The sequence below is a fragment of the Perca fluviatilis genome, chromosome 2 (assembly GCF_010015445.1).
Source record: "Perca fluviatilis chromosome 2, GENO_Pfluv_1.0, whole genome shotgun sequence".
Taxonomy (NCBI): Eukaryota; Metazoa; Chordata; class Actinopteri; order Perciformes; family Percidae; genus Perca; species Perca fluviatilis.
In genome coordinates, this window is record NC_053113.1 from 3119369 (window position 1) to 3146675 (window position 27307).

Genomic DNA, 27307 nt, shown 5'->3' on the forward strand with positions numbered 1-27307 from the left:
ATTAATTAGAACAGTTTCCACTTTTGCTAATTTTTTGCACAACTTCACCTTCTTCACATTGAAGCCTGCAATTCAGTGTAGGGACAGCTTTTCAGAATACCTTTAAATATTCCACTTTAGTATCATACATGTTTGGTGTTATTTAACATGTTAAAGAAACGTAAACTAATTAATACTATTCCAACTTTTCCAACTATTCTTACTGCTTCTCCTTTCACATTAAAGCCAGCAATCTAGTTAAACTTTAGCAATTTAGCTTTTCAGCATTCACAAGCATTTTCTGCAGGAAATGCATTTTCTAGTTACTTTTCAGATTAGTTTTTACCCTTCCTTCGTGTTTGTAATAAACTGAAGTATGATGTCATAAGAGTGTCATAAAAAAGAATAAACCTGTAAAATAAGAAACTAAATGTCGAAGTTCAATTCAATTCAGTTTATTTAAGAAGAGCACAGCTCAAATTAATAAAACAAATGATTATACATGGGTTAAACATCTTATTTTGAAGCTAGTGACAGTCTGCTGATTTAAGCCTTGATAAAATTTAAACAGGTGAGTTATATAAACAGTTGTTATGAAGTGTGAAATTAGCTTCATAGACCAAAACTGTTTTTTGTACCGGCTGTAAACATTTATATATTTCTGATGTAAACATGTTTATTTCTGACGCAAGTCTGGCTCACTCAGTTTGAGGCACCAAGTGCTAAACGGCTTCCCGTCTCCATCCTTCTCCTCTTGTCCTCTATTCATGCCCAGCGCCATTTGTTTTAACTACTTTCTCAACTAAAGCTGTATCTACATGCTCCAAGTTTGATAAACTTTGCCTCCATTTTTTTAGCTGCGTTACCACAGAGAACACACCGGCAACGCACTCACATTTCGGCAAAGACCCGCCCTACTTTGAATCTGATTGGCTAGAACTCGTGTCATTGGTAGGTTGAAGTTGGGTGATTAAATCCAGCGCATCAAAACAAATCCCATGTGGACTTTTTAATTTATTTATTTTTCTAAAATAGTCATACGCCAGAAATCGGGCACCAGGCCCGAGTACTGCTGGTCAGCCTTCAATGTGGAGAGAAGATCAGAAAATAACAACACAGCTATCAGGGCATGAGGAGGAGGCAGAAGGAAACAGCTTGGCTCTGAAACATGTTCACAACACGGCAGTGTGAATGAGCAGGGGTCTCATTTATAAACGTGGCATACGCACAAAACGGGGCTGAAAATGTGCGTACGCCACTTCCCACGCAAAGGTTGTGATTTATAAAAAAACAAACTTGACGGGTGAATGTGTGGTCCTCCACGCAAATTCTGACCCATGCGTACGCACATTTTGGAGACAAAATCGGAATTGGTGATGCAGATGGTGAGGTGAACTGAAGTCAGACTGCAGAGAGTAAATGGGAATAAGATTACTCATAATATTTTCTAGTATTGATGCCTCATGCACATTCTTTCACTTATCCACGTTACCATGAAGATGAAATCCATAATTGTTCCATAAACACCTCCAACTCAAATCTTAAATCAAAACTTGTTCTTAATATTTAATTGTTGGGTTCAGAAAACAGGGGTACCATCGGAGTTCACTAAAACGCAGTCTACAAAACCTGGGGAGCATTACGCACGATCACACGTGTGGTCAAAAGGTTCCGGAAAACTGGGAAAATTTTTATGCATGGAAATTCTTTATAAATCCCGACTATTGCGAGGAATGTTGCGAAAACAAATTTCACCCTGCTTCACGCAACTTTTTCTTGCGTAACAGGTTTTGTACTTACAAACTTTCCAATCCATCGTTTTAGGAGTACATAACCTATTTGTACTACTGTAGAAGTTTGGTATCATTTTGGGCACCATCACATTGTCCGCTACGGATAGCAGGAGGAGGAGATGGCCCGACGGCATGGAATACAAGATAGCATCAAATAACCTAGCATTTGATAACTGCAGAACACAGTGTAAATAACTAAATATCTGTCTTTAAAACTGTGCATATATCATCAAATGTCAAAGTCTGAAAATACAGCCGTTAAGCTCTCGCGCAATCTTTACCCTTAAAGTGCCCATATTATGAAAAAATCACTTTTTCTGGGATTTGGGGTGTTCTTTTGTGTCTCTGGTGCTTCCACACACATACAAACTTTGAAAAAAATCCATCCATGCTGTTTTGAGTGAGATACAGTTTCTGAATGTGTCCTGCCTTCAGTCTCCTAGTGAGCTGTTCAAAATCGGCTCGGACTGTGACGTCACAATCCGAAATGAGCTGGCTAACCACAACCGTTAGCTCGTTAGCATGCTAACCGTTAGCATTAGCATGCTAACTCTAGCATGCTACGTCGTTCTCAATAGCAAAGCACTGCTACAACACACACAAGTTCACCATAATCTACAAAAGAACTACTTACATGTGTGCCCTCATTTAGAAGTCTCCCAGCTAATCCTGCCTTGTAACTGACCAAAGTTGGAGAAACAGGCTTTCTTTTACTGTCTCTAGAGTTAGCTAGCTGACATGCTCTACATCTGAACTACTGAGCATGTGCGAGTGCAGTCAAAGATAGTATAGAAGAAGAAGATGAAAAGAGGTCTCACTCTGTAGCTAAAACAGAAACCAGGTGAAAAGAGGATCTACAGCAGTGAGAGAGAGCTGTGCAGTACAACAAAAATATGGTGTTTTTTGAAAATTAAACCATGTAAACCTATTCTGGTACAATCTTAAAATACAGTTATGAACCTGAAAATGAGCATAATATGGGCGCTTTAATGTCCTTGTTATCAGTCGGAACTTTAATACTGTTCATGACTGCAGTGCATGAAGAAGTGTTTGTCTATTACATTTCAATTTCAAATTGATGCTGTGGTTTTAGCAAGGTGTTAACAATCATAAATTGTTGTAAACATATAAATACTGCGGTGAACCCCGTGCGTAATGCTGCATGATGGCCCTGCTGACCCTGCAGGAGGACTAACCCCCAATGGAAGAATCAGGAGAAAAAGAGACTTCAGGGACCATGACGATGACTGGCTCATATGCCGATTTAAATTCCCTAATATAGCTGTAATAGTAATATAGCTGCGCTCTTGGATCTATGTACTGAATTGGGTCCAGTAGAGAGGGCAACGTGCCGGAACCGTGCCATCCCGGTCCAAATACAGGTCCTCGCCACTCTGGGTGAAACCGGCTGTTTCCAGAGGGAAATGTCAGACAGCTAAGTGTTTAAAATAAATATGATATATCATCTTCAACTTTATCACTAAGGCTTGTTTGGATATAATATATAGTTCTGTTAAATCTTATTATATTCGTCTGGTATATCAAAGCTGTCCCCGAGTGCCGTAATGCCTGCCCTTTTGGACGTATTATTAATATATGTAGTCTATAGATCAGGATTCCATACACTGTGCAAGAACAGGCCGAAATTATAATTCAATTGGCAGCAATTCCTGAACGTCTGAGAAGTTTTTTGCTTTTTCTCCGCCAGTTGTCGTGATTCAGCATGATTCAGCGTAACGAAAGAACAACTGCCAGGGTCATTAACATACTGATCAGCATTCACAAGGTGCTTTACATTGACTATTTATGGTTAAAAATGGGCGTGTAAAGTAGAGCCCGACCGATATGGATCTTTGGGGGCCGATGCCGACATTAACTCGAAAAGAGCCTATTTATAAGCCGATATTTTGATTTTGAAAATAGACTGGATATTAGACCCATTTCCTATAAACTGCACTTACACAACATTCAATAGCAAAATATCTGCCTGTTCTATGTATGTGGGCTGTATAAACCAGTTTCCAGAAGGGATTATGTTAAAAAAAAAGCCTTAGATTACAGTCTCAATGACTAAACAATTGCACATCAAAAGTATATATTTTTTAATGATCAAAAAACAGTCTGGTTTTAAACATTTAACACTTTTACTTACTTCCAGTTGAAGCTGGTTTTGAGATACTAAGTCAATATGTTGAGATACTAAGTCGATACTTTGAGATGTTGAGTCAATCTATTGAGATTGTAAATCAATATTTTAAATGTTCTCATTGGTTTGAGATTCTTAGTCAATATTCTGAGTTACTAAGTCAATATATTGAGATACTGAACCAATATTTTGAGATATTAAGTCAATATATTGAGATTATAAGTCAATATTTTACATTTTCTCATTACTTAGATTCTTAGTTTATATTCTGAGATACAAAGTCAATATTTTGACCAGAGGTCGTGGTGACTTAAACTTGAACTTATAGTATATCTAAAATTATTTTGTAGACATAACAATGGATTTTGCCACTAAATGTTGGTGTTACTTTTTATTTCTTTTTTCTTTTTACAATTTCACAAATTTCTACCCAGCAGAGGATGATTTAGGGATCCTTTAGGTGTAGCTACTTTACAAAAAAACGACATTATAGAACGGCAAAAACGACCACTGGATGGGAAAAGGGTATATTATTTACAACAACTTTGAATGCAGCACGAGTATGGCGAGGCCAATTTCAATTGAAGGCAACATCTGTGTTTTTCCGACAACAGCAGCTGCACACTGTCATACGTTCCTCTCCAGAGAAATACAGACAGACACACTTTTACACCGTTTAGCTGTCAGCATTTTAACAGTGTTTACTCTAGCTGCTAGTTAACGGTAGGCTAACGTTACTTGCTGCCAAGAGTAGCTAGTGTTTACTACCGTGACATGCGGCGATGTTTAGGTTGCCTCTAATGTCCGTTTTCGGAGCATCAGAGAGAAGCGCAGGCACTTCAGTGGCACAGAGATCTGTGTTGCTATTCGGTCCGGTAGATAACGATCGTTAAGGCACCGGTGCCGTATTAGCACCGGGTTTCTCGTTTTATGTCAACGATGTGGCGAGGAGGTAATGTTAAGGCAGAGTTAGCAAGCTAACATTAGCTAACTAACACCGGCAGGGTCGCTGTGCTTTCATGCTGCATTGCTTACAGAGAATGAGCTGAACAGCAGGCTGGGTCTAACGTTAGCGGACTGGGTCTAACGTAACAGTTGTTGTTTTTTCGAGGCACGCTGTACATAACTGCTAGTCATTGACTACACGCGCCCCCTGCCACAGTTACGCGGTCATTATGTGGGAAACACTGCAGATATATTTAGAATAAGTTAAACGCTAACTAAGAGCTAAAACGTTATAGTTTGACCTCTTATTAACGTTCGCGCTCTTCCACTGATAAACATGGTATTAGTTAGCTTTGTGGCTAATCTAATATAGCAATGCATTAGCGGCTGTAAGTGATGTTACAGAATATTTAGAAGTGATAATGATAGGACCGTTAGCTAGAACTACCACACCGTTTTTATATACAGTGTATGAACTAAATCTACAATCATTTCACATGACGAACGACAGATTCACCGTCAAAACAGTACATCTCCATGCCAGGTGTAATGCTCATAGACAGTATATAAGGTAATGCTCTGCCACTGGCTTGGCTGATAGCTTTCTTCTGTAGTGGATTTCTGGCGCTGTTGTCAACTGGGGAGTTGCAGACCTCCCTCTGGTGGGCAAACTATGCAACACTCATAACATGAGTGAAGCATGAGACTCTGTTTCTCATGTTTTCGTTATAAACGCCGATGCCGATTTAAATGAAATTAGCTCATATCGGCCGATAATATCGGGCTCTAGTGTAAAGGGCGGGATAAGAGGCTGATCCACGTACGCACGCTTGTAGGTAATCTCTGATTTATAAAGGGAACATTGCTTACGTACACACGGTTTTATAAATCTGCCTTTTTTTTCAGCGTACGCCATTTTGAGCTGTTGGCCGTACGTACGCTTATAGTAAGGATCCTACGCACAGTTTTATAAATGAGACCCCTGGTGTCCTTTAAGGCTACTACTGTGAGAAAACATTTTCCCACATTGTTCACACCAGTACGGCTTCTCTCCAGTGTGAACACGCTGATGTTTGTTAAGGCTACTACTATGAGAAAACATTTTCCCACATTGTTCACACCAGTACGGCTTCTCTCCAGTGTGAACACGCTGATGTTTTTTAAGGCTATTACTCTGAGAAAACGTTTCCCCACATTGTTCACACCAGTACGGCTTCTCTCCAGTGTGAACACGCTGGTGAGATTTAAGGTTACTGCTCACAGAAAAGGTTTTACCACATAGATCACAGCTGTAAGGCTTCTCTCCAGTGTGAACATGCTGGTGAGATTTAAGGTGACCACGCTGAGAAAAGGTTTTACCACATAGATCACAGCTGTGTAGACTGTGTCCAGTGTGAACTCTCTGATGAATAATTTATGACAAAATGAAGTTAAATATGTGCCGGTTGCAGACATGTTATTATGGAAGCAAATGTACTTTTCATAACTTTTATAAGTTCAGAGATATTCTACATTTATAAGGCAAGTTTCCCCATTCAAATGATTGGCAATTTAAAAACTAAAACATTTGCTCACTCTCTTCAGTTTTACTTTCAGTTAGAAATTCCATGGTAACTTTAAAATAACACAAACCTTTCATACATTCTGGGCATTTTTCATCCTTTAAATCCCATTCAAAACCTTTTGAAATACATACATTAATTTGATGTCAAAATAAAGGTAAAGTTCTTCTGGTTTCAGACATGTTACTATGGAAGCCATCAGGCTCTTCTCAGTGTTTCCCACAGGTTGAGAATTTACTCGCGGTGGCGCAGGATGTGACGGCACGGTGCGTGATGGCTAGGTTCAGTAATAATGGGTTCAGTTGTAAACTAGTCAAATGAAGGTGATAACAATGACTACACAACATTATCAGATAATTTAGAAAGAAAAAACTATTTACATATTAAACCAATTAGACTAAAAGATGACACAGACACATGAAAATATTGCGACACTATGCGGCATCGGACACTATTTCAGGGTACTTATTAGGGCGGCACGATATGAGGAAAATATGCGATATGCCGTAACGTTGTTGAGTATCGCGATAATGATATAACTTGTGATAAAATAAACAGATATTAAAATGTAGCCTACTCAGTTCTGCTGCTTTCAGTGTTTTGCTAAAAAACAACGAAATGCTTGTTAAATTTTAAACAAATGACGAAAAAGTGTAGCCATGATGTGCTTTGACAATTAAATCTTTTTTTTTTGCCAAATGTTAACGGTTTAGCAGATAAAATACCCATAATACTATGCTCCATACAGAAAATGACATGTTATTATTAATGTCAACACTGTTTCCTCCTAACTCCTGTTAAATCACATAAGACTAGGAATATCTAAAGTAAAGTATTGTTCTTTTTTTTTTTGATAGATCTTTGTTCATTTTTTAAGTGTATTAATCCATGTTTTGGGGATCCTAAACATAGCCAACTGTTCTGTACTATACATGTCCTGTTGCACTCATTAAGATCTCATCTGAGCAGATTTCTTTCATTCAAACAACTCTGAGTTGTAGTTTAAAACTTTCACAGCCAATTTAATAAAATTAAGAGTTTTTTCGGTCTCGGGTCCATAAATACAGTTAATGTATACAGGCACGGAGAACTGAAGGCTCGGTTATCAACCATTAGCTCTGATTAGCAGTTAGCGCCGGTTAGCTAGCTCCGTTATAAAGACATGAAGCGGAGGAGCCTGCCGCGGAGAGGGGTAACAACCAGACTCTGATAAATGACGTTCAGGGAGCTTTCACAGCAGCGTGGCTCTGTTGTTTCTACGGTTTATTAGTACAGTTAATCCAATTGCAAGACCACTAGCAGCATGCTACTACTAAGGTAACGATAGCCTCTCTGAGCAAGTGCAACGTTGACGCTGTCCTGCATGCGGCACACAACTTTGTGATGTGGAGGGGCTTGAGGCAGCTGGTCTATATTTCTTAAATCCTGTACAGCACTTAAATAATTAAAACAACGCAATTTAACTGCGCATGTTAAAATCCGGTGCCAATAGGGCACCGGTGACCGGTATCTTCCGGATGAAATAGCAACGCGGATTACGGTGCCTTAATTGTCTGCGTTGCAGTCTGATGCTCCGAAACAGACGTTAGAGGCACCAGAAACATCGCTGCATGTCACGCTAGTAAACATTAATAACACGTTACACAGCAGCTAACGTTAGCCTACCATTAGCTACAGTAGTAACTGGATTAAACATGGCTAAAATGCTGACAGCTAAACGGTGTAGTGTGACTGTATTTTACTGTAGAGCAGTGGTTCCCAACCTTTTTTCCTTGGCGCCCCCCCCCCCCCACTTATGTCTAATGTAACCCGGTGGAAATGTATTCATAGTTATAAAATATACCAGCTTGAATAAATAACTTCATAGTTTAATAAATATAAGTTAAGGTTAAAAAAGTTAAGATCTATTGATCAGCAATGAAGTTATTTGCCCACAGAGAGAAATGCATATTGGGTAATGTTCATGTTTTACTGAATATAGCATTTAAAAGGTTAAATATTTGTTTTGTAATAATGTATGTGAAAATGCTTTGCAAATGCCTGTAAGAATAGGAAGAAAGAGTTACACAAATGTTTTGTGAATTTATTTCATTTGTGAAAGTTTTGTGAATGAGCCAATCACATTTGAGTTCAAAGTAACAAGGAAGTGAGTAGAGCGAGAAAGACGTAGATGAAAACAGAGAAGTAGAGAGAAGAAACGAGTATGGAGAAGTGTGTTGTCTGCTGAATGATACTAGAGGTTAATGTTAATGCACCAGTTTAGTGAGAGTGTTAAACCAGGACTCTTATACGAAACGTTAATGGTGATAATTCTGTCTGTTTCAGTGGACTACTCAGCACAAGAAGACCGAAAGAAGTTTAAGTTAGCTGCTGGCTAAGTGGCTAATGCTTTCCTATGGACTTTGCTAACAAGCTAGCGGCTAGCGGCCTGGACTAGTGAAGCCTGCGTGGAACTGCAATACGGACGGCGGACGAAGACCCTGACGGAGCCGGATAGCGTTACCGAGTGTGGACTTTGCCAGGATCGTCAGCTGTGTGAGTTTTCTCGTCAACCCTGTGAATCTCCTCTTCAACCTTTTTTCTCTTCATCGTGGACCTTCTCGTCATATCTACTGCGGCTGTCGCCTCTCATCCTGCGTGTGTGAAGCTACATTCCCATTAAGTAAAGGTACTCTTTCTGTTTTGGCCTGCGTGTTGGAGCCGCCATTCTTAAAGGATACAACGTACCCGAGCTACATACAGGCCTGCATCATTCGGACATTGGAAGGGTAATTCAAATTAGGCTAGGTTATTGCCGGCTATTTTTTTTTCTTGGGCCCTTATGTTTTGAATGTGAATGTATTTGTGATCTGAAAAGTGGTTTTTGCAAGATACATTTAATTACTAACCTATTTTTGCTAAATAAATCTTTGATAGTTTTTTTTTTTTTTAACAGTTGTGGTTAGTGACTATTTTGATATTTTAAATTAATTAAGAAAAGAGTATTTTTTGGTTTAAAAGTTGAGTTGCTTAAAGGATAAAAGTAATTCATATACATTTCAGTTCATGTTAAAGTGTGAATAGAAATGCTTAGATGGGGATTTAAAGAGAGAATATTTTATGCAATAAATTAGTGAACACACACACACACACACACACACACACACACACACACACACACACACACACACACACACAGGTTAAACACTGATAAGGTTATTAGTGAAACCCCACTGATTTGAGTAATTGGATAGAAGTTTTAAAGAACTCAGGATAGCCACCTCTTACTATAGCCAGCCACGCTAGAGAGGCGCTACACTAAGAAAAGCTGACCCCCCCCCACCCCGAAAACGAAGTTGAGGTAACTCTCGAGATAGCGCCTTACTTTCTTTTTTGATACAGAGCAGTTACGTTTCTCCGCCATGTTTCATTCATAAAACAAACAAAAAAACAAGGATGATAGCAGCTAGCCGCTAGCAGCTGACCTGATGACAGCAAGGGTCCAAGGTTAAGAGGCCCCGGAGGTTTGGCCTACTAAGGAGCCTGGCTACAATTTTAAGCGAGAACAAAAATATATAGTTTTTAATACAGACTTTTGTATACATTATATATTCTAATGTATTATCATAATTTGTTTAACATTTGTGGTTTACGGAGCTTTGAAAGGTCAAGCCAGGCTGAGGAGGAGCGACTAGGTCGAGTCCGGCTGATGTAATTCGGATAGATGCACGTTCACGGGTAGCCTCAACAGACCACAAGGTCGATAACAGATTTACTGATGCTAAAATGGAGAACACACATTGTTCATACTTTATACAGAGTGAGCAGCAGCTTCTTGTGGAAGTATGATAACGTGAAACACATGAACTTCCACGATTACCTTCGAAGTCACTGTTCCATTATCTTTACTGTGACTATTATTTGCCACTGTTCATCACATCCCTAACCGGCCCCGTCAGACACCGCCTATCAAGAGTCTGGGTCTACCGAGGTTTCTTCCTAAAAGGGAGTTTTTCCTCACCATTGTCGCAACAGCCAATGCTAATGCTTGCTCTTGAAGGAATTACTGTAATTGTTGGGGTTTTGGAATTTATAGTGTGGTCTAGACCTACTCTATCTGTAAAGTGTCTCGAAATAACTCTGTTATGATTTGATACTATAAATAAAATTGAATTGAATTATTTGTAAAAAAACACGGCCGCTGTAATGAAACTGCGAGAGAAAGCGTGGCAGATGATCACGGACCGACTGAATGTGTAAGCAGCCTAAAAATCTACATTAACTGACCACTGCTCTGAACTGAAACCGTCATAATCATACCATCCAAGGATTAGGCTACTAATCATTGGCACAAATTAACAGTTGGAGCAAGGGCTGTACAATATATCGTGTTTCTGTCATTTAACAGCAATTTACTGGTGAAATAAGTTATTATTGTTATGTTATTATTACATTTTTAATAAATCATTTAAATTCTTCACGTTTTTTGTGCTGTATTAATATTCATTAATACTGATAATATTATTATTATTACATTTCTGGGACTCTTCAGTCTGGAGTAACCTCTTTCCTTCGCTCACCTTCTCCTTCCTCTTGCTCCCTCGCTCCTCTGAGTCTCCCGAGGCCTCACTGACAACTTTCCTCTTGCCCTCCTTCTTCTCCTCCTTCTCCTTCTCCTTGTGTTTCTGCATGTACTCGGTGATAAGGTCGACATCCAGGTTGTCTTGCGGCTCCCATGTGTTATCCTCACTGGAAAGGTGAGTGCAGACAGAAGAAAATCTCCTCAGGCTTTGTTTTTAGGAAATACATTCTCACTCTAATTAGTGCCCGAGCGCCGACAGCGGCGAAGACCCTATTGAAACTGAAGGAATTATTCTTTCTTTCTTCTATTATTTTCCCGTCAAATGAATTGGCTTTTTGAGGGCCTTATCATATTCAAAAACTCACCAAATTTGGCGGCTGCATCAAGTCTGGTGAAAATTTACGTTTATTTAAGGTAGAGTCTTGTGTGAGGTGTCATTGAACTCAGCAGAGAGTTCCTTCTTTACTGGTGATGGTTTGGCCCGCCCCCTATGCATAAGCCACGCCCCCTTTCATAACATTTGAACCGTTTAAGATAGAGACTCGTGTGAGGTATCATTGAACTCAGCAGAGACTCCCTTCTTCATCGGTGATGGTTTGGCCCGCCCCCTATGTTCAAGCCACGCCCCCTTTTATTACTAATGGTCCGATTGATGTAAACACTTGTGTGAGGTATCATTGAACTCAGCAGAGACTTCCTTCTTCATCTGTGATGGTTTGGCCCGTCCCCTATGTTTAAGCCACGCCCCCTTTCATACATGCTGACCCATTTAAGGTAGAGTCTTGTGTGAGGTGTCATTGAACTCAGCAGAGAGTTCCTTCTTTATTGGTGATGGTTTGGCCCGCCCCCTATGCATAAGCCACGCCCCCTTTCATAACATTTGAACCGTTTAAGGTATACCCTTGTGTGAGGTATCATTGAACTCAGCAGACACTTCCTTCTTCATTGGTGATGGTTTGGCCCGCCCCCTAAGTTTAAGCCACGCCCCCTTTCATACATGCTGATCCATTTAAGGTAGAGTCTTGTGTGAGGTATCATTCTTCTCAGCAGAGGCTTCATTTTTAATTGGTGATGGTTTGACCCGCCCCCTATGCTTTAGCCACGCCCCCTTTCACAGCTAATGAACCGTATGACGTAGAGTCTTGTGTGAGGTATCGTTGAACTCGGCGGGGAGTTCCCTTTTCGTTGGTGACGGTTTGCGGCGTCTGACTGCCGTGCAAATCGGTCGCAAGGAGCGGCGTCCGCCGGTAACCCCGACGCGCGCAGAGGCGCGAGGGCCCGTCCATCGCTGCTCGCAGCTTTAATTCTTTCTTCTTTCTTTCTTCTATTATTTTCCCGTCAAATGAATTGGCTTTTTGAGGGGCTTCATATATTCAAAAACTCACCAAATTTGGCGGTCGCATCAAGTCTGGTGAAAATTTATGTATTTTAAGGGTTTCGGGAATAGGCGCACAAAAATGACCACGCCCACTTACTCAGGCCACGCCCCCTTTCATAACATTTGAACCGTTTAAGGTAGTCTTGTGTGAGGTGTCATTGAACTCAGCAGAGAGTTCCTTCTTTATTGGTGATGGTTTGGCCCGCCCCCTATGCATAAGCCACGCCCCCTTTCATAACATTTGAACCGTTTAAGGTATACGCTTGTGTGAGGTATCATTGAACTCAGCAGAGACTTCCTTCTTCATTGGTGATGGTTTGACCCGCCCCCTATGTTTAAGCCACGCCCCCTTTCATACATACTGACCCATTTAAGGTAGAGTCTTGTGTGAGGTATCATTCATCTCAGCAGAGGCTTTGTTTTTAATTGGTGATGGTTGGACCCGCCCCCTATGCTTTAGCCACGCCCCCTTTCACAGCGAATGAACCGTATGACGTAGAGTCTTGTGTGAGGTATCGTTGAACTCGGCGGGGAGTTCCCTTTTCATTGGTGACGGTTTGCGGCGTCTCAGTGCCGCGCAAATGCACGATCGCAAGGAGCGGCATCCGCCGGTAACCCCGATGCGTGCAGAGGCACGAGGGCCCGTCCATCGCTGCTCGCAGCTTTAATTTGTATTATTCCTTTTTTCTATTGCCATTTTGTAAGGTTATTTGCGGGTCTGCAACTTAGTGTCAAAAGACTTTCAACGTTGAGGGCATGAAACAATGCCGAAATTTATGCTGTAGATTATCTGCAACTTTTAAATGAACAAGATACTATATAAATATATAGAGAACACCAAGTATTAATAATATAGACTCATATTTACTCTGAGAACCCCTTCCATTTCAGCAGAAACTCTACTCTTCCGTTCACCACTCTGCGGTCCAAAACCTTCTCCACCACATACTCCTCCTCCTCCTCCACTGCTGCTGCTGCTGCAGGGGGTGCTGCAGGTTGCTCCTCCTCCTCCTTCACTGCTGCTGCAGGAGGTGTTGCAGGCTACTCCTCCTCCTCCTCCTCCTTCACTGCAGCAGCAGGAGGTGCTGCAGGCTGCTCCTCCTCCTCGGCCTTCTTTCCTTCTCCGGTCGCCAGCTTAACGTCTGCTGAGGGCTCCTTTGGTAGACCCAAGGGGGAAACATGCAGAGATAATGATACAAGGGTTAGAAGAACTAATGGGAGGTGGGAGTGAATTATAGTTTACCATGTTTTACTATATTCAAATGTTCTGTTTGAATGGAGAAAATGCAAGGGCTGATGAGGTGACCAAGCCATAGGACTTCAGCCTCAATCACCGACAGTTCAATTACCAGAAAATCGCCAGATATTCCTCGCCTTGCAAAACTTAGTTTGTTTCGGGAAACAACAACAAACTTTGAGCTACACACTGAAAATGGCAAGTTTAGAGCTACGTTTTGATCGTCCAACAAGGCAGGCCAAGGGGATGTTTCACAAAAGCAGAATTTATGAATCCAGGATAACAGATACAGCAAGGCTTGACCTAGTCTAATCTGTGCAGCCTGGCTTGGTGCCGAGCCAGGCTGAGGAGGAGAGACTAGGTGGAGTCAGGCTGAGGAGGAGTCAGACTGAGGAGGAGAGACTAGGTGGAGTCAGACTGAGGAGGAGAGACTAGGTGGAGTCAGGCTGAGGAGGAGAGACTAGGTGGAGTCAGGCTGAGGTTGACTAGGTGCAGACCTGCCAACATGGAAGAAATGTTATGAGTATAACACCCCTAGATTATAATAAATTAGTATTACTGTGTAGAGGAATGGAGTGGATGAATGGCTGTAAGTGTAGTGAAATTACACAAATGTTTTCTTATATCCTGTGAAATATTTCGTGGCCGTATACTTTTGTTATTCTAACCAACTAGTGCTGTGCCCCTTTTGTGTAAAGTTACTAAAAGTTATGTATTAAAGTACTTTATGTAGCTCCTTTTAAATAAAAATGTAATGCTGACAAATCGCCGGTACCGCCCGGGGCTATGGTGTACGCTAGGGCTGTCAACGAATATTCTAAATTCGAATATATATTCGAATAGTTTTTAAAAAACGAATTTCAAAAAGGTGAAAATTAATATTCAAATTAAAAAAATAAAAGTGGAAAAAAATGCTCGCGGTAGCAGAGGCTGTTTTTTCGAGTGGGCATGCTAGACAAGAATGGACAGCGCAGACAAAGCAGACTGAAATATCGGTTTCTACATGTTTATGCCTGTACAACAGGTAGGTAGGTGGGTATACCGATAAGTATTGACTAATTAGCTAATCATTGAGGGTTTATTGTAGGCTACTTACAGTAACGAGTGTAGCGTTAGTTTATCTGCGCCAGCGGAAGTAAATAATGTATAATCTGTAGCTATCGTTTCAAATCAGTTGCATGTACTGCATGAAGTAACACACACACATCAGCTCGGCTGTGCGTGCGTGCGTGTGAGAGAGAGCGAGAGAGTGTGTGTAGCGTGGGCATCGCTCTTCAGAATCCTGTCTATCTTCCATACTGTAACGCTTGTATCCAAATGAATTGTGTTGTGAAGTACACACAACTCCCTGGAAGTTATCTCTGTAAATTTATTTTATAGCTAGTAAACACTAATAACACGTTACACAGTAGGTAAAGTTAGCTTACCGTTAGCTACAGTAAACACGAATAACATGTTACACAGCAGGTAACGTTAGCTTACCATTAGCCACAGTAGTAACTGGATTAAACACAGCTAAAATGCTGACTGCTAAACAGTGTAGTGTGTCTGTATTTCATTGTAAGATTCCAACAGCGGGACGTCCAACAGTCTGCTGCTAAAGCTATGAGCTAAAAGACACAAACTAGCACTATGGTCACTGCTGTTGTCTGAAAAACAACACAGACGGGACAAAATGTTGCGTTTACTGGTAAACTAGTAAACATCGTGACCGGCTTATGATGCCCGAATGGCTGCTACCTGTTGTGGAATTTTCCTCACGTTACTCTGTCCTCTGTGACTGTCTAGCCTACATCTAGAAACTAAGCTGCGCGGTGCAGGGAACAGCTCTGATTGGCTCATGGTGACCTCATGCAAGGTTCCGGCTTGTTTTAAGTCATCAACCATTATTCCAGTACCGAAGAGGAACAGTGCCTTGGGCCTGAATGACTACAGACCGGTGGCCCTTACATCAGTAGTAATGAAATGTCTGGAGCGGTTGGTTTTGTTTCATCTCAAACCCATCACAACTCTCCATCTTGATCCACTGCAGTTTGCTTATAGGGCAAACCGCTCAGTGGATGATGCAGTTAACTTAGGCCTGCATTATGCCTTGGACCACCTCGACACTCCTGGCTCCTATGTAAGGATGCTGTTTGTGGATTTCAGCGCCGCCTTCAACACCATCCTACCAGAGCGGCTGCAGTGGAAGCTGTCACTGATGGGGGTGGAATCCTCTATCTGTCGCTGGATAATGGATTTTTTTAGCAATAGGCAACAGCAGGTGCGGCTTGGCCAGTACATGTCTGATCCCCAGTACACCAACATTGGAGCACCTCAAGGGTGCGTGCTGTCACCATTTCTCTACTCGCTCTACACCAATGATTGCACTTCCAACAGCAGTTCCATCAAGTTGATTAAATTTGCAGATGATACCACCTTGGTCGGCCTTATTAAGGACAATGACGAGTCTGCTTATAGGAAGGAAGTGTCTCATTTGGTTGGATGGTGTGACGATAACAAACTGGAGCTTAACCAACAAAAGACAGTGGAAATGGTGATAGACTTCCGCAGATCTCCCTGCTCTCTTTCACCCTTAACCATCAAGAGCTCTGTTGTGAAGGAGGTGGAGTCATTTAAATTTTTAGGCACTATTATCACAAACAACCTGAAATGGGAGGAAAACAGTTCTTCCATTATTAAGAAGGCTCACAGTGGAATGTTTTTTCTAAGACAGCTAACCAGACTGAACGTTTCCAGCTCTGTTCGGTCTAGGTTTTACAGAGCCACTGTGGAAAGCCTTCTGTCAACATCCATTTCTGTATGGTTTGCATCAGCGTCGGCCCAGGCGAAGAACAGACTGCAGCGCATTGTGCGCACAGCAGAGAGGCTGACTGGACAGAGGCAGCTGTCAATCAGTGACCTGTATGAGGCCAGAGTCAGGAAGAGGGCAGCTAAAATTGCTGCTGATCAGTCCCATCCAGCAAGTGATATTTTTAGGCTGCTTCCCTCAGGAAGAAGGTACAGGGCGATGAGGACAAGGACCTCACGCCACCTTAATAGTTTTTTTCCTAGAGCGGTTTCCCTTTTGAATAGCTGATCAGGTCCTCCCTCCCCTCCCCAATGTGATTATTTTATTATTTTTATCTTGGACTATTTATTATTGATTGTTTTTAAGCATGACCCTGCAGATATGTGCATATACTGTTTGTTAAGCTCTGTGTTACTGATTGCCATGTCAAATTCCTGTGTGTCTGCTGATGCATTTGGCGAATAAAGTGATTCTGATTCTGATTCTGATTCTGACATGTGATCATACAGTAGTTTATGGAGCGCTAGATTGGCTTCGCAAAAACTGTTTTTGATGCATTTTAAATATCGCTCGATCACGCAAATTTGATCGTGGGAAGCCAAAATCGTGATCGTGATTAAAATTTGATTAATTGTGCAGCCCTACAACAGGCATCTTGCATCGTCTTGTTTTTGTATAGGTAATACGTTGTCAAATATGTTTGAACTTAAATAGACTACCTATACAAGTAGTTATGTCTCTTTGTATTTATTTGTCCTGTTACTGACGTAATGCGCGTCATTGACAAAATGCGCATGCATGCGCAACCAGATGTTCGAATATTCTGTGTTTTTTTAGAGGGAATATTCGAACGTCATTTTTGAGTAATTGTGACAGCCCTAGTGTACGCTCTGATTTATACACAACTCCCTGGAAGTTATCTCTGTAAATCTATTTTTAACTAGTACAGTGCCCGTTGAAAATGTGCCTGTTTGGAACAGGCTGATTACTTGGCCTGTGGTATTGCTGCTTGTAGAGTTTATCAAAACCAGTGTACCCCAACATGACTTACAGAAGGACCTTGAACCACTTAATATGCAACTCCATTCTATAGCCTACTATCTATTGACTTAGTGTAGGCTACGTCTACATCAGAGGAAGAAATAGGCACCCAAGGAAAATACCAAGCACCCACTGAGCACCCACGTGTGCAAGACTGCCAGTAGGCTACATTCATTTAAAATTAAACATTGCAATTGGTGCTAAGTGGAGCGTCTGTCATAATAAGACTAGGTCGAGTCAGGCTGATGTAATTCGGATAGATGCGCGTTCACGGCTTTCCTTACCAGACTGCGAGGTCGATAACCTGATGCTAAAATGGAGAATACACATTGTTCATACTTTATACAGAGGGAACAGCAGCTTCTTGTGGAAGTATGATAACGTGAAACACATTATTTGTAAAAAAGAAACACGGCCGCTGTAATGAAACAGCGAGAGAAAGCGAGGCAGACGATCACGGACTGACTGAATGTGTAAGCAGCCTGAAAATATACATTTACTGACCACTGCTCTGAACTGAAACTGTCCTAATCATACCATTCAAGGATTAGGTTACTCATCATTTGCACAAATTAACAGTTGTGCTCTTTGCCGTAAAAGTAAGCAGAAGATAATGTTACTCAGGAAATTTACCATAAAGATCAATTTTCTACGCTAAAATATGATATATAAATATCTCTTTCACTCTGTTCCTCTCTCTCTTTCTCACGGGCTAAAATATAAATGTCCTAAGTCATATTAACTTCCGCTGCTCTCTTTTAATGCAAAGTGTACAACTGTTTATTTTTGCAAATGACAAGTGACTCATTGAATGGTTTCAGTTAATAGCAGTAGTTCATAAATGTATATTTTTAAATTATCCTTCTGTCGGTGCACTATATTGCTTTTTCTGACGTGTTTTATTTTTATTACAGAGGCCGAGTTTCCTTCTCTACATATCATATGCTTTGCTCCATCGTATATATATGGACAGAGAACAAAAAGACACTGAAGACATTGGACTCTAAAATCTAGAAACTATAAAGAGAATTAAGTGATAAATATAGTGCACACTATACTACACATATGTATAGTCTACACTATATAGTTATTGGTTCAGTGAACTAAGACTATAATTTGGGAGGATTGTACAATTAGGATATGTTCTTAAAAATGTCGTTAATAATTAAAAGGTGCATTGGTCCACTATAGAAACAGCATTTTATATATTGCCCTTAGTAACGGACTTCATTTAAAAAACACACTTGGCAACTTTATCAGCCTTTTCTAATTATCTCAACAACAGCAGTAATATATTCATCAAACTTCTAACAACAATATGAACAGCAATCTTCATACAGTAACAACAGTAACAATGTCACATGAATAATTGTAACAAATTATGGTCACAACTTTAAAGAACAGTAGTTAAATGATCAGCAATATGCACCTGTTGTATTTTAATGCAGGCTGATAATAATAATAATAATAATAATAATAATAATAATAATAATGATAATAATGATAATAATAATAATAATAATAATAATAATAATAATAAGCCTGCTGCTGGCCAGGCTAACAGCCAGGTTTAATAATCCTGGAGTCTTTTCTCTTCACTCAGCAGTGGTTTTACCTTATTATCATGATTATTATTATTATTATTATTATTATTATTATTATTATTATCAGCCTGCATTAAAATACAACAGGTACATATTACTGATCATTTAAGTACTCTTATTTAAAGTTGTGACCATTATGTTTTATAATTATTCATGTGACATCGTTACTGTTATTATTGTTACTGTATGAAGACTGCTGTTCATTAGGGCTGCCACCTCTTAGTCGATTAGTCGACTAATCGGTCGTTTTGGTCTTAGTCGTCGAAGATTTCTTTAGTCCATTAGTCATTTTTTATGCTTGTTCGTGCTTAATTACTCATTTCCGAGAAACTTCCGAGCACATTTATGGTAAACACAAGATTTAAAGTGGTGCTTTTGCAGGATTAATTGTGGCGAAACTCAGTTTTACAGATGGTTAATTAACTACATTTATATTGTGCTTTTCTAGTGTTAGTCGACTAAGAATTTCTTTAGTCGAGGACAGCCCTAGTGTTCATATTGTTGTTAGAAGTTTGATGAATATATTACTGCAGTTGTTGAGATAATTAGAAAAGGCTGAAAAAGTTGCCAAATGTGTTTTACATGAAGTCAGTTACTAAGGGCAATATATAAAATGCTGTACATGTGTGTTTCCACAGTGGACCAATGCTCCTTAAAGGGGTGATAGAAAGCAAAACCAATTTTACCCTGTCATAGTTGAAAAACGACAGTTTGGAGGGTAACTAAGACATACATAGAACCTCAAAATCCCATTGATACGCCTTTCCCCTGAAAATCTCACAATTTTAAAAACGCTTCATTTTATTAAAAAGGTTTTAAAAGTTTTAAACTACAACTGAGAGTGAATGACCGAAATCTGCTCAAAGCACGGCGAAGCGTTAGCGTGCTACGTTGATGCTTTCTCTGCGGAGTGCAGACTCATTTGCTCTTGTGAGTCACGTGACCAAGTCGCAGCCTTTGCGATTAGGAAATCGCGTTTTAACATATCGCGATATTATTTCAAATGCAATTAATCGTTCAGCCCTGCTCCCTAAGCACTTGTCTTACTGCGGCCTAGTCTCTCCTCCTCAGTCTGACTCCACCTAGTCTCTCCTCCTCAGTCTGACTCCACCTAGTCTCTCCTCCTCACCCTGACTCCACCTAGTCTCTCCTCCTCAGCCTGACTCCACCTAGTCTCTCCTCCTCAGCCTGACTCCACCTAGTCTCTCCTCCTCAGCCTGACTTGGTCTTCGTGAAACACACCAAGCCAGGCTCCACAGATTAGACTAGGTCAAGCCTCTCTTCATCAGTTATCCTGGATTTATAAATTCTACTTTTGTGTGCTACCCCCCTGAACACTGACCTGAACATGGCTGGAATCAGAGTCCCAGTCTGCTGCTGGTCTTCTGGGGACCTTGTTGCTCCGCTGCTCCTGGTTCTGGTTGTCCTCCTCCATTCCTCTCTTGTCCTGAAATCCAGCAGATGTCCACTGGGGCTGCTGGACTCACTCTGGATTCTGTTCAGTACAAATCAAAGCACGCAGAGATATTCAGGAGCTGCTGTCTCCTCTCCTTTTCCTCACATCCACACACAACTAAAACAACAGTCGGCAAACTCAAAGCAGCGGCTGGAAAACTGTTCCATTTCCTTCCTCGCTACACAATGAACTCGGAGTAGTTTGGAGAAAACAGCATTATATTAAACTGGGAATAAATCTAAACAACTGCACAACAAAAGGTCAACATTTCTTTAAATTAAATTCACTCAGAGCACTTCAGGAAAAAGGAAACTCAATAAAAAGTGATTTTGCCGACACTAGATATCAGTCCAAAGCTCCCCACTATATGTGATTAAAGTGCTGCGAGCTGTAAGTTCACCACTTCTACAGAAGGCCGAAGATGACGTCATCTCGGAGACAGCTGTCTTCCTGTCTCACTTAGACTCCGTTGTTTAGGTGTGCTAACTTACACTAACAACTTTACTGTCCTCAATCTGAACTCGGTGCAGATCAAACACCAGAACTCTGGTCCGCTTGAAAACGGGGGTCCCGGTTCAGGTGGGAACGCAATCCGACCCAAACACAGGAAGTGGACCAAAACCAGAGCATTTACTAGCCTGCAGTTTCAACTTTTCCCACAGTTTACAGACTTAAATATCTGGTTTAAGGGATGAGAACTTTCAGATCCATATTTAACGCGTGTGCAGGTTAGTTCCAGTGGTGTAGTCTACGTGATACGCAGGAATACACAGTACACCCACTAAGAAAGCTCCAGGATTTCCATATACCCACTTAAAAATGCCCAATGATACTTTCCATTATATTTTTGATATACTTTGAATTGTCATCTGTTATTTTCTTCTTAGCATAGGCTAAATAAAAGGTATTTCTACCATAAATTGGTGCATTAAACGGTATCCAAAATGCAACAAAAATGCAGTTGCTGACGCTCAAAACTTCCCTGGGGGAGGACACCCAGACCCCCAACCCCCCACCCTCTGGACTGCTTCCACCACGTGACGCTGCTCCCATTGTTCACCTTCCTCTAAAATATTAGAAACACTAAAGCAGAACCAGAAAAGCCAACACGGTAGAAATGTAGTGGAGCTTCATTATTTCGGAGAGTTTCCCTCTGATATTCTGTCCAATCAACAAGTGACTGCTTCCACCACGTGACGTGTGTTTCCACTGTTTGCTGCGTTTGATAACGTGCAGTGTGACGCAAACCGAACCAAATGAAAAATGCAACAACGTTACAACTTCAGCCCCGAATCTCACCGAGCCCACCAAACTACAGAGGAGACACTAACGGAGCAGACTGTTGCTCAGCAACGGACGGACGACGCTGAAGTTGGCATCCGATTCGCAGCTTCCGATTCGGCAGTTAAGTGGAAATTTAAGGGAAACTTAAAACTGTCCGATTCAGCAGGGAAACACGATTTACATTGCTGATCCTCCGTTTTTTTAACCTATTACTGTATTGAATGAGTGTTAGTCATTACGATAAATTATTAATTATCTCTAAAACACACTTTTAGATTTGTGAAAGCTTTATTGTCTTTATGAGAACACAATAAAAGTAGGTTTCACCGTTTTTTTTCATATGTAGACCACATTGGACCAGGTCTAGATCCAAAACCGCAATACCTAGACTTGTCAAACCTGGACTAAATTATCCCAGAGAGTCTAAGGAGTCTTAAAAACACAGTTTGAGATTTGTGAAAGCTTCATTCTATTTGTGAAAATGCAATAAAGGGAGATTATACTGTTTTTTTACACATAGACCACATTGGACCAGGTCCAGATCCAAAACCGCAATACCTAGACTTGTCAAACCTGGACTAAATTATCCCAGAGAGCCTAAGGAGTCTTAAAAACACAGTTTGAGATTTGTGAAAGCTTCATTCTATTTGTGAAAATGCAATAAAGGGAGATTATACTGTTTTTTTTACACATAGACCACATTGGACCAGGTCCAGATCCAAAACCGCAATACCTAGACTTGTCAAACCTGGACTAAATTATCCCAGAGAGCCTAAGGAGTCTTAAAAACACAGTTTGAGATTTGTGAAAGCTTTATATATAATCTTCAACTTCATCACTAAGGCTTGTTTGGATATAATATATAGTTCTGTTAAATCTTATTATATACTTCTGGTATATCAAAGGTTTTTATTTTTCTCCGCCAGTCGTCATGATTCGGCATGTTTTGGTGTAACGAAGAACAACTGCCAGGGTCATTAACATACTGATCAGCATTCACGAGGTGCTTTACATTGACTATTTATGGTTAAAAATGGGCGTGTGCAGGGCGGGATAAGAGGCTGATCCACGTACGCACACTTGTAGTCAATCTGTGATTTATAAAGGGAACATTGCTTACAGGTGTGCTTACGCACGGTTTTATAAATCTGACTTTTTCGGCGTATGCCAATTTGGGCTTTTGGGCGCACGTACACTTATAGTAAGGATCCTACGCACAGTTTTATATATGAGACCCCTGATTATTTACATGGAGTCTGGTGGAAATATGCTGGCTCTATACACGCTAAAAGTCCTGATTATTTACATGGAGTCTGGTGGAGATATGCTGGCTCTATACACGCTAAAAGTCCTGATTATTTACATGGAGTCTGGTGGAAATATGCTGGCTCTACACACGCTAAATGTCCTGATTATTTACATGGAGTCAGGTGGAAATATACTGGCTCTATACACGCTAAAAGTCCTGATTATTTACATGGAGTCTGGTGGAAATATGCTGGCTCTACACACGCTAAAAGTCCTGATTATTTACATGGAGTCTGGTGGAAATATGCTGGCTCTACACACGCTAAAAGTCCTGATTATTTACATGGAGTCTGGTGGAAATATACTGGCTCTATACACGCTAAAAGTCCTGATTATTTACATGGAGTCTGGTGGAGATATGCTGGCTCTATACACGCTAAAAGTCCTGAGTATTTACATGGAGTCTGGTGGAAATATGCTGGCTCTATACACGCTAAAAGTCCTGATTATTTACATGGAGTCTGGTGGAGATATGCTGGCTCTATACACGCTAAAAGTCCTGATTATTTACATGGAGTCTGGTGGAGATATGCTGGCTCTATACACGCTAAAAGTCCTGGGGTCTCATTTATAAAACTGTGCGTAGGATCCTTACTATAAGTGTACGTGCGCCCAAAAGCCCAAATTGGCGTACGCCGAAAAAAAGTCAGATTTATAAAACCGTGCGTAAGCACACCTGTAAGCAATGTTCCCTTTATAAATCACAGATTGACTACAAGTGTGCGTACGTGGATCAGCCTCTTATCCCGCCCTGCACACGCCCATTTTTAACCATAAATAGTCAATGTAAAGCACCTCGTGAATGCTGATCAGTATGTTAATGACCCTGGCAGTTGTTCTTCGTTACACCGAATCATGACGACTGGCGGAGAAAACAAACAAACCTTTAAAAATCCTCTGAGACGCTCGGAAATTGCTGCCAGTTGAATTATAATTTCGGCCTGTTGTCGCACAGCGTATGTAAACCGGATCTATAGACTACCTTTATTAATAAAATCTTCCAAATCAGCAGGCATTACAGCACTCGTGGACAGCTTCGATATACCAGAAGTATATAATAAGATTTAACAGAACTATATATTATATCCAAACAAGCCTTAGTGATGAAGTTGAAGATTATATATAATATTTATGTAAAAAAACACTTAGCTGTCAGCCATTTCCCTCTGAAAACAGCCGGTTTCCCCTAGAGTGGCGAGGACCTCTATTTGGACCGGGATGGCACGGTTCCGGCGTGTTGCCCTCTCTACTGGACCCAATTCAGTACATAGATCCAAGAGCGAAGCTATATTACTATTACAGCTACATTAGGGAATTTAAATCGGCATATGAGCCAGTCATCGTCATGGTCCCTGAAGTCTCTTTCTCTCCTGATTCTTCCATTCCAGTCCTCCTGCAGGGCCAGCAGTGCCATGCAGCATTACGCACGGGTTCACCTCAGTATTTATATGTTTAGTCTACAACAATTTGTGATTGTTAACACCTTGCTAAAATCACAGCAACAACTAGTGGTATCCCCCACCCTGAGATACAATTTGAAATCAAAATCTAATAGGCAAACACACTTTTCTTCATGCAGGGTTTGTTATAAACAGTATTACATTTTAGACCGATAACAAGGACATAGAGCGTAACGATTGCGCGAGAGCTTAACGGCTGTATTTCCAGACTTTGACATTTGATGATATATGCACAGTTTTAAAGATAGATATTTAGTTATTTACACTGTGTTCTGCAGTTATCTAATGCTAGGGTATTTGATGATATCCGGTATTCCATTCAGTCAGGCCATCTCCTACTCCTGTGCTCCGTAGCGGACAATGTGACGGCGAGACAGCGCCGATTAAATATTAAGAACAAATTTTTATTTAAGATTTCAGTTTATGGAACAGTCATCACTGAGTACAAGCGCAAATAACACTGCTGGATTTAATCTTCATGGTAACGTGGATGATATGGAGTGAAAAAATGTGCGAGGCATCAATATTTTTATTTTTTCTACTCTTATAGTTATTCCCATTTACTTTTTGCAGTCTGACTTCAGTTCACCACCTCACCATCTGCGTCGCCAATTCCTATTTTGTCTCCATAATGTGCGTATGCATGGTTCAGAGTTTGCGTGGAGGACCGCACATTCTCCCGTCAAGTTTGTTTTTTATAAATCACAACCTTTGCGTGGGATGTGGCGTACGCACGTTTCAGCCCCGTTTTGTGTGTACGCCACCTTTATAAATGAGACCCCTGATTATTTACATGGAGTCTGGTGGAGTTTGGTGATGGTGATTTCGGGGCTGTTTCATGTTAAACTAAAAGGATCTTACTCTTTAACTAAAAGGTCTATCTCTGTAGGGATCCTTTCCACAATGTTGTCAGACACTTAGAATAATAATCTGAGTCTGTCAGCGGCAACAACAGAACTTTTAGTGGATGGAAACTTTACCTTTTAATTAGGAGTTTAAACACAGACACAACAGGAAGAATAAATCCATCAAATCAAGTCACAAATAATCAGCATGTGGCCTTGTTTTATTTCATTCATTTAGCATTTAGTTGTTCCACATTTAAAACAATTCAATCATTGAGGTTATTCTACAAGTCAGATGAATACATTTTTACTATCTGACCTGTTCTGATTCCTGCTGCTCCATCATTCTTTAGTGTCTGCTGGAAACAGTTTTCTTTCTATTTTCTGACATCATCAGTGTCTTTGCTTTCAGTCTGAACAAACAGAATGAACGAATGATACACAGAGTGTGTATATGTTACATTTCACATTAAATTCTATGAGGAGAACTCTGAAGAAAGTCGTTTTTACCCATTTATTTGTGTCATAAATTGTAACAGTGTCTTCCTCCCAAAATATGTATCTGTGTGTTAAATATCATTTTTGGATAACGCTCTTATCAATACATTACGGTAATAGTGTTGGTTGTTATATTTGAGGTATTACAGTTTCTCATACTGCATGTATGCCATGTATGCCAGTTCACTTGTGTGTAATGATGGAGACGGATGAAGAGAGCCGTGCACATATATGAAATAAATAACGATATAAAACAGACGCTCCGCTTATACTTTCACGTCAAGTTCAAGTCAGTTAACTTAACACCCCCCCCCTGTTTTTTTCACAAATCACACCCTTCGCGCACACTTTATACTTTTTAATCCTCAATTCACACTACAAAGTAAAATTAAATTAGATTTTATAATAATATTAATCCTTAGAGTTTTGGTACAAAGAGTCTATGTCCATGAAGGATTGTTTGTTCCACAATGACAAAACTATCAGATCGGCAGAGGGTCAGTTACTGGCTTGTAAGAGAACTAAAATCCAAACTTTAAGAGTCTGACTGGCCAACAGGAATAAAAGACGGGAAAAGCAATAAGATGAGACAGCCATTAGGCAGAAAGGTTTGAACCCTAGTGCTACCAAAGCAGAAGGAAATAGCAGAAGCATTAAAAGGTGAAGGAAGTAAGGTCAGTATTGGGATGGCATTTATTGTTGAGGAGTCATTCTGCAGCAATGGAAACAAGTCACACATTTAGAAACTTTGGTTTTTGTCATCACACAAGGCTAATAGATTATGAATTATTGATATAATCAAGTGTAGCAGTCATTAACATGTGTCCTTGTTTTTAGATAGCTGTGATGCTCTACCAGATGTTCCAGCTGCAGTCAGTTAGCTGCACATGTCCAAACTGTGCAGCTTGATGCAGAATCAACAGTAGCAGTTGACAGGCTGTTGTTCTACCTCACATTCCTCCTGTTTAACTACACTGGGCACTTTTCCCCAGGTTTGGGAAAAGACTTGGGGGACCATATTTGGCAGGAGGTTTAGGGATCCTCCCTTTAAGAATATTTGACGATTTGAAGAAAATAAAAAGCAATTTGACAGCATTTTGGAGCATTATTATGACCATATATGTGTCTAAAACCGTTAGTTGTGATGATCAGATTGATTTTACATTCACTTGGCTTCGGTACTGTCCAAACCTGCTGGAGTCTGTGATGAAGACTGTGATGGCCTAAGCCACACAGGTTAAACAGCCAGCAATGGTAATATAGTACACCATTTCACCCTATACTTTTTGGTACACATTAATTCATTCAGTCACACTTTAAATAATTTCAACATTAAAACCAACCCATTACATTGTTTGCTTAATTAATAATCCACATTTATTTCCTGTAGCTTTAAATGGGTTAAATGGAATACACTTT

General features: G+C 40.4%; 3 protein-coding genes across 3 annotated transcripts in view; all 3 read right to left on the reverse strand.

Moving 5' to 3' along the window:
• The window catches only part of LOC120570817 (NACHT, LRR and PYD domains-containing protein 3-like), a 172096-nt gene that overhangs the window by 62640 nt on the left and 82149 nt on the right, over positions 1-27307 (reverse strand).
• LOC120571282 overlaps positions 1-27307 on the reverse strand; it is a 175363-nt gene that overhangs the window by 55939 nt on the left and 92117 nt on the right. The window lies entirely within an intron of this gene.
• The window catches only part of LOC120571072 (zinc finger protein 271-like), a 78448-nt gene that overhangs the window by 31905 nt on the left and 19236 nt on the right, over positions 1-27307 (reverse strand). The window contains exon 4 of the mRNA XM_039819780.1: positions 5901-6236. Within this exon, the coding sequence (XP_039675714.1) occupies positions 5901-6236 (336 nt within the window). The remainder of the gene's footprint in view (positions 1-5900; positions 6237-27307) is intronic.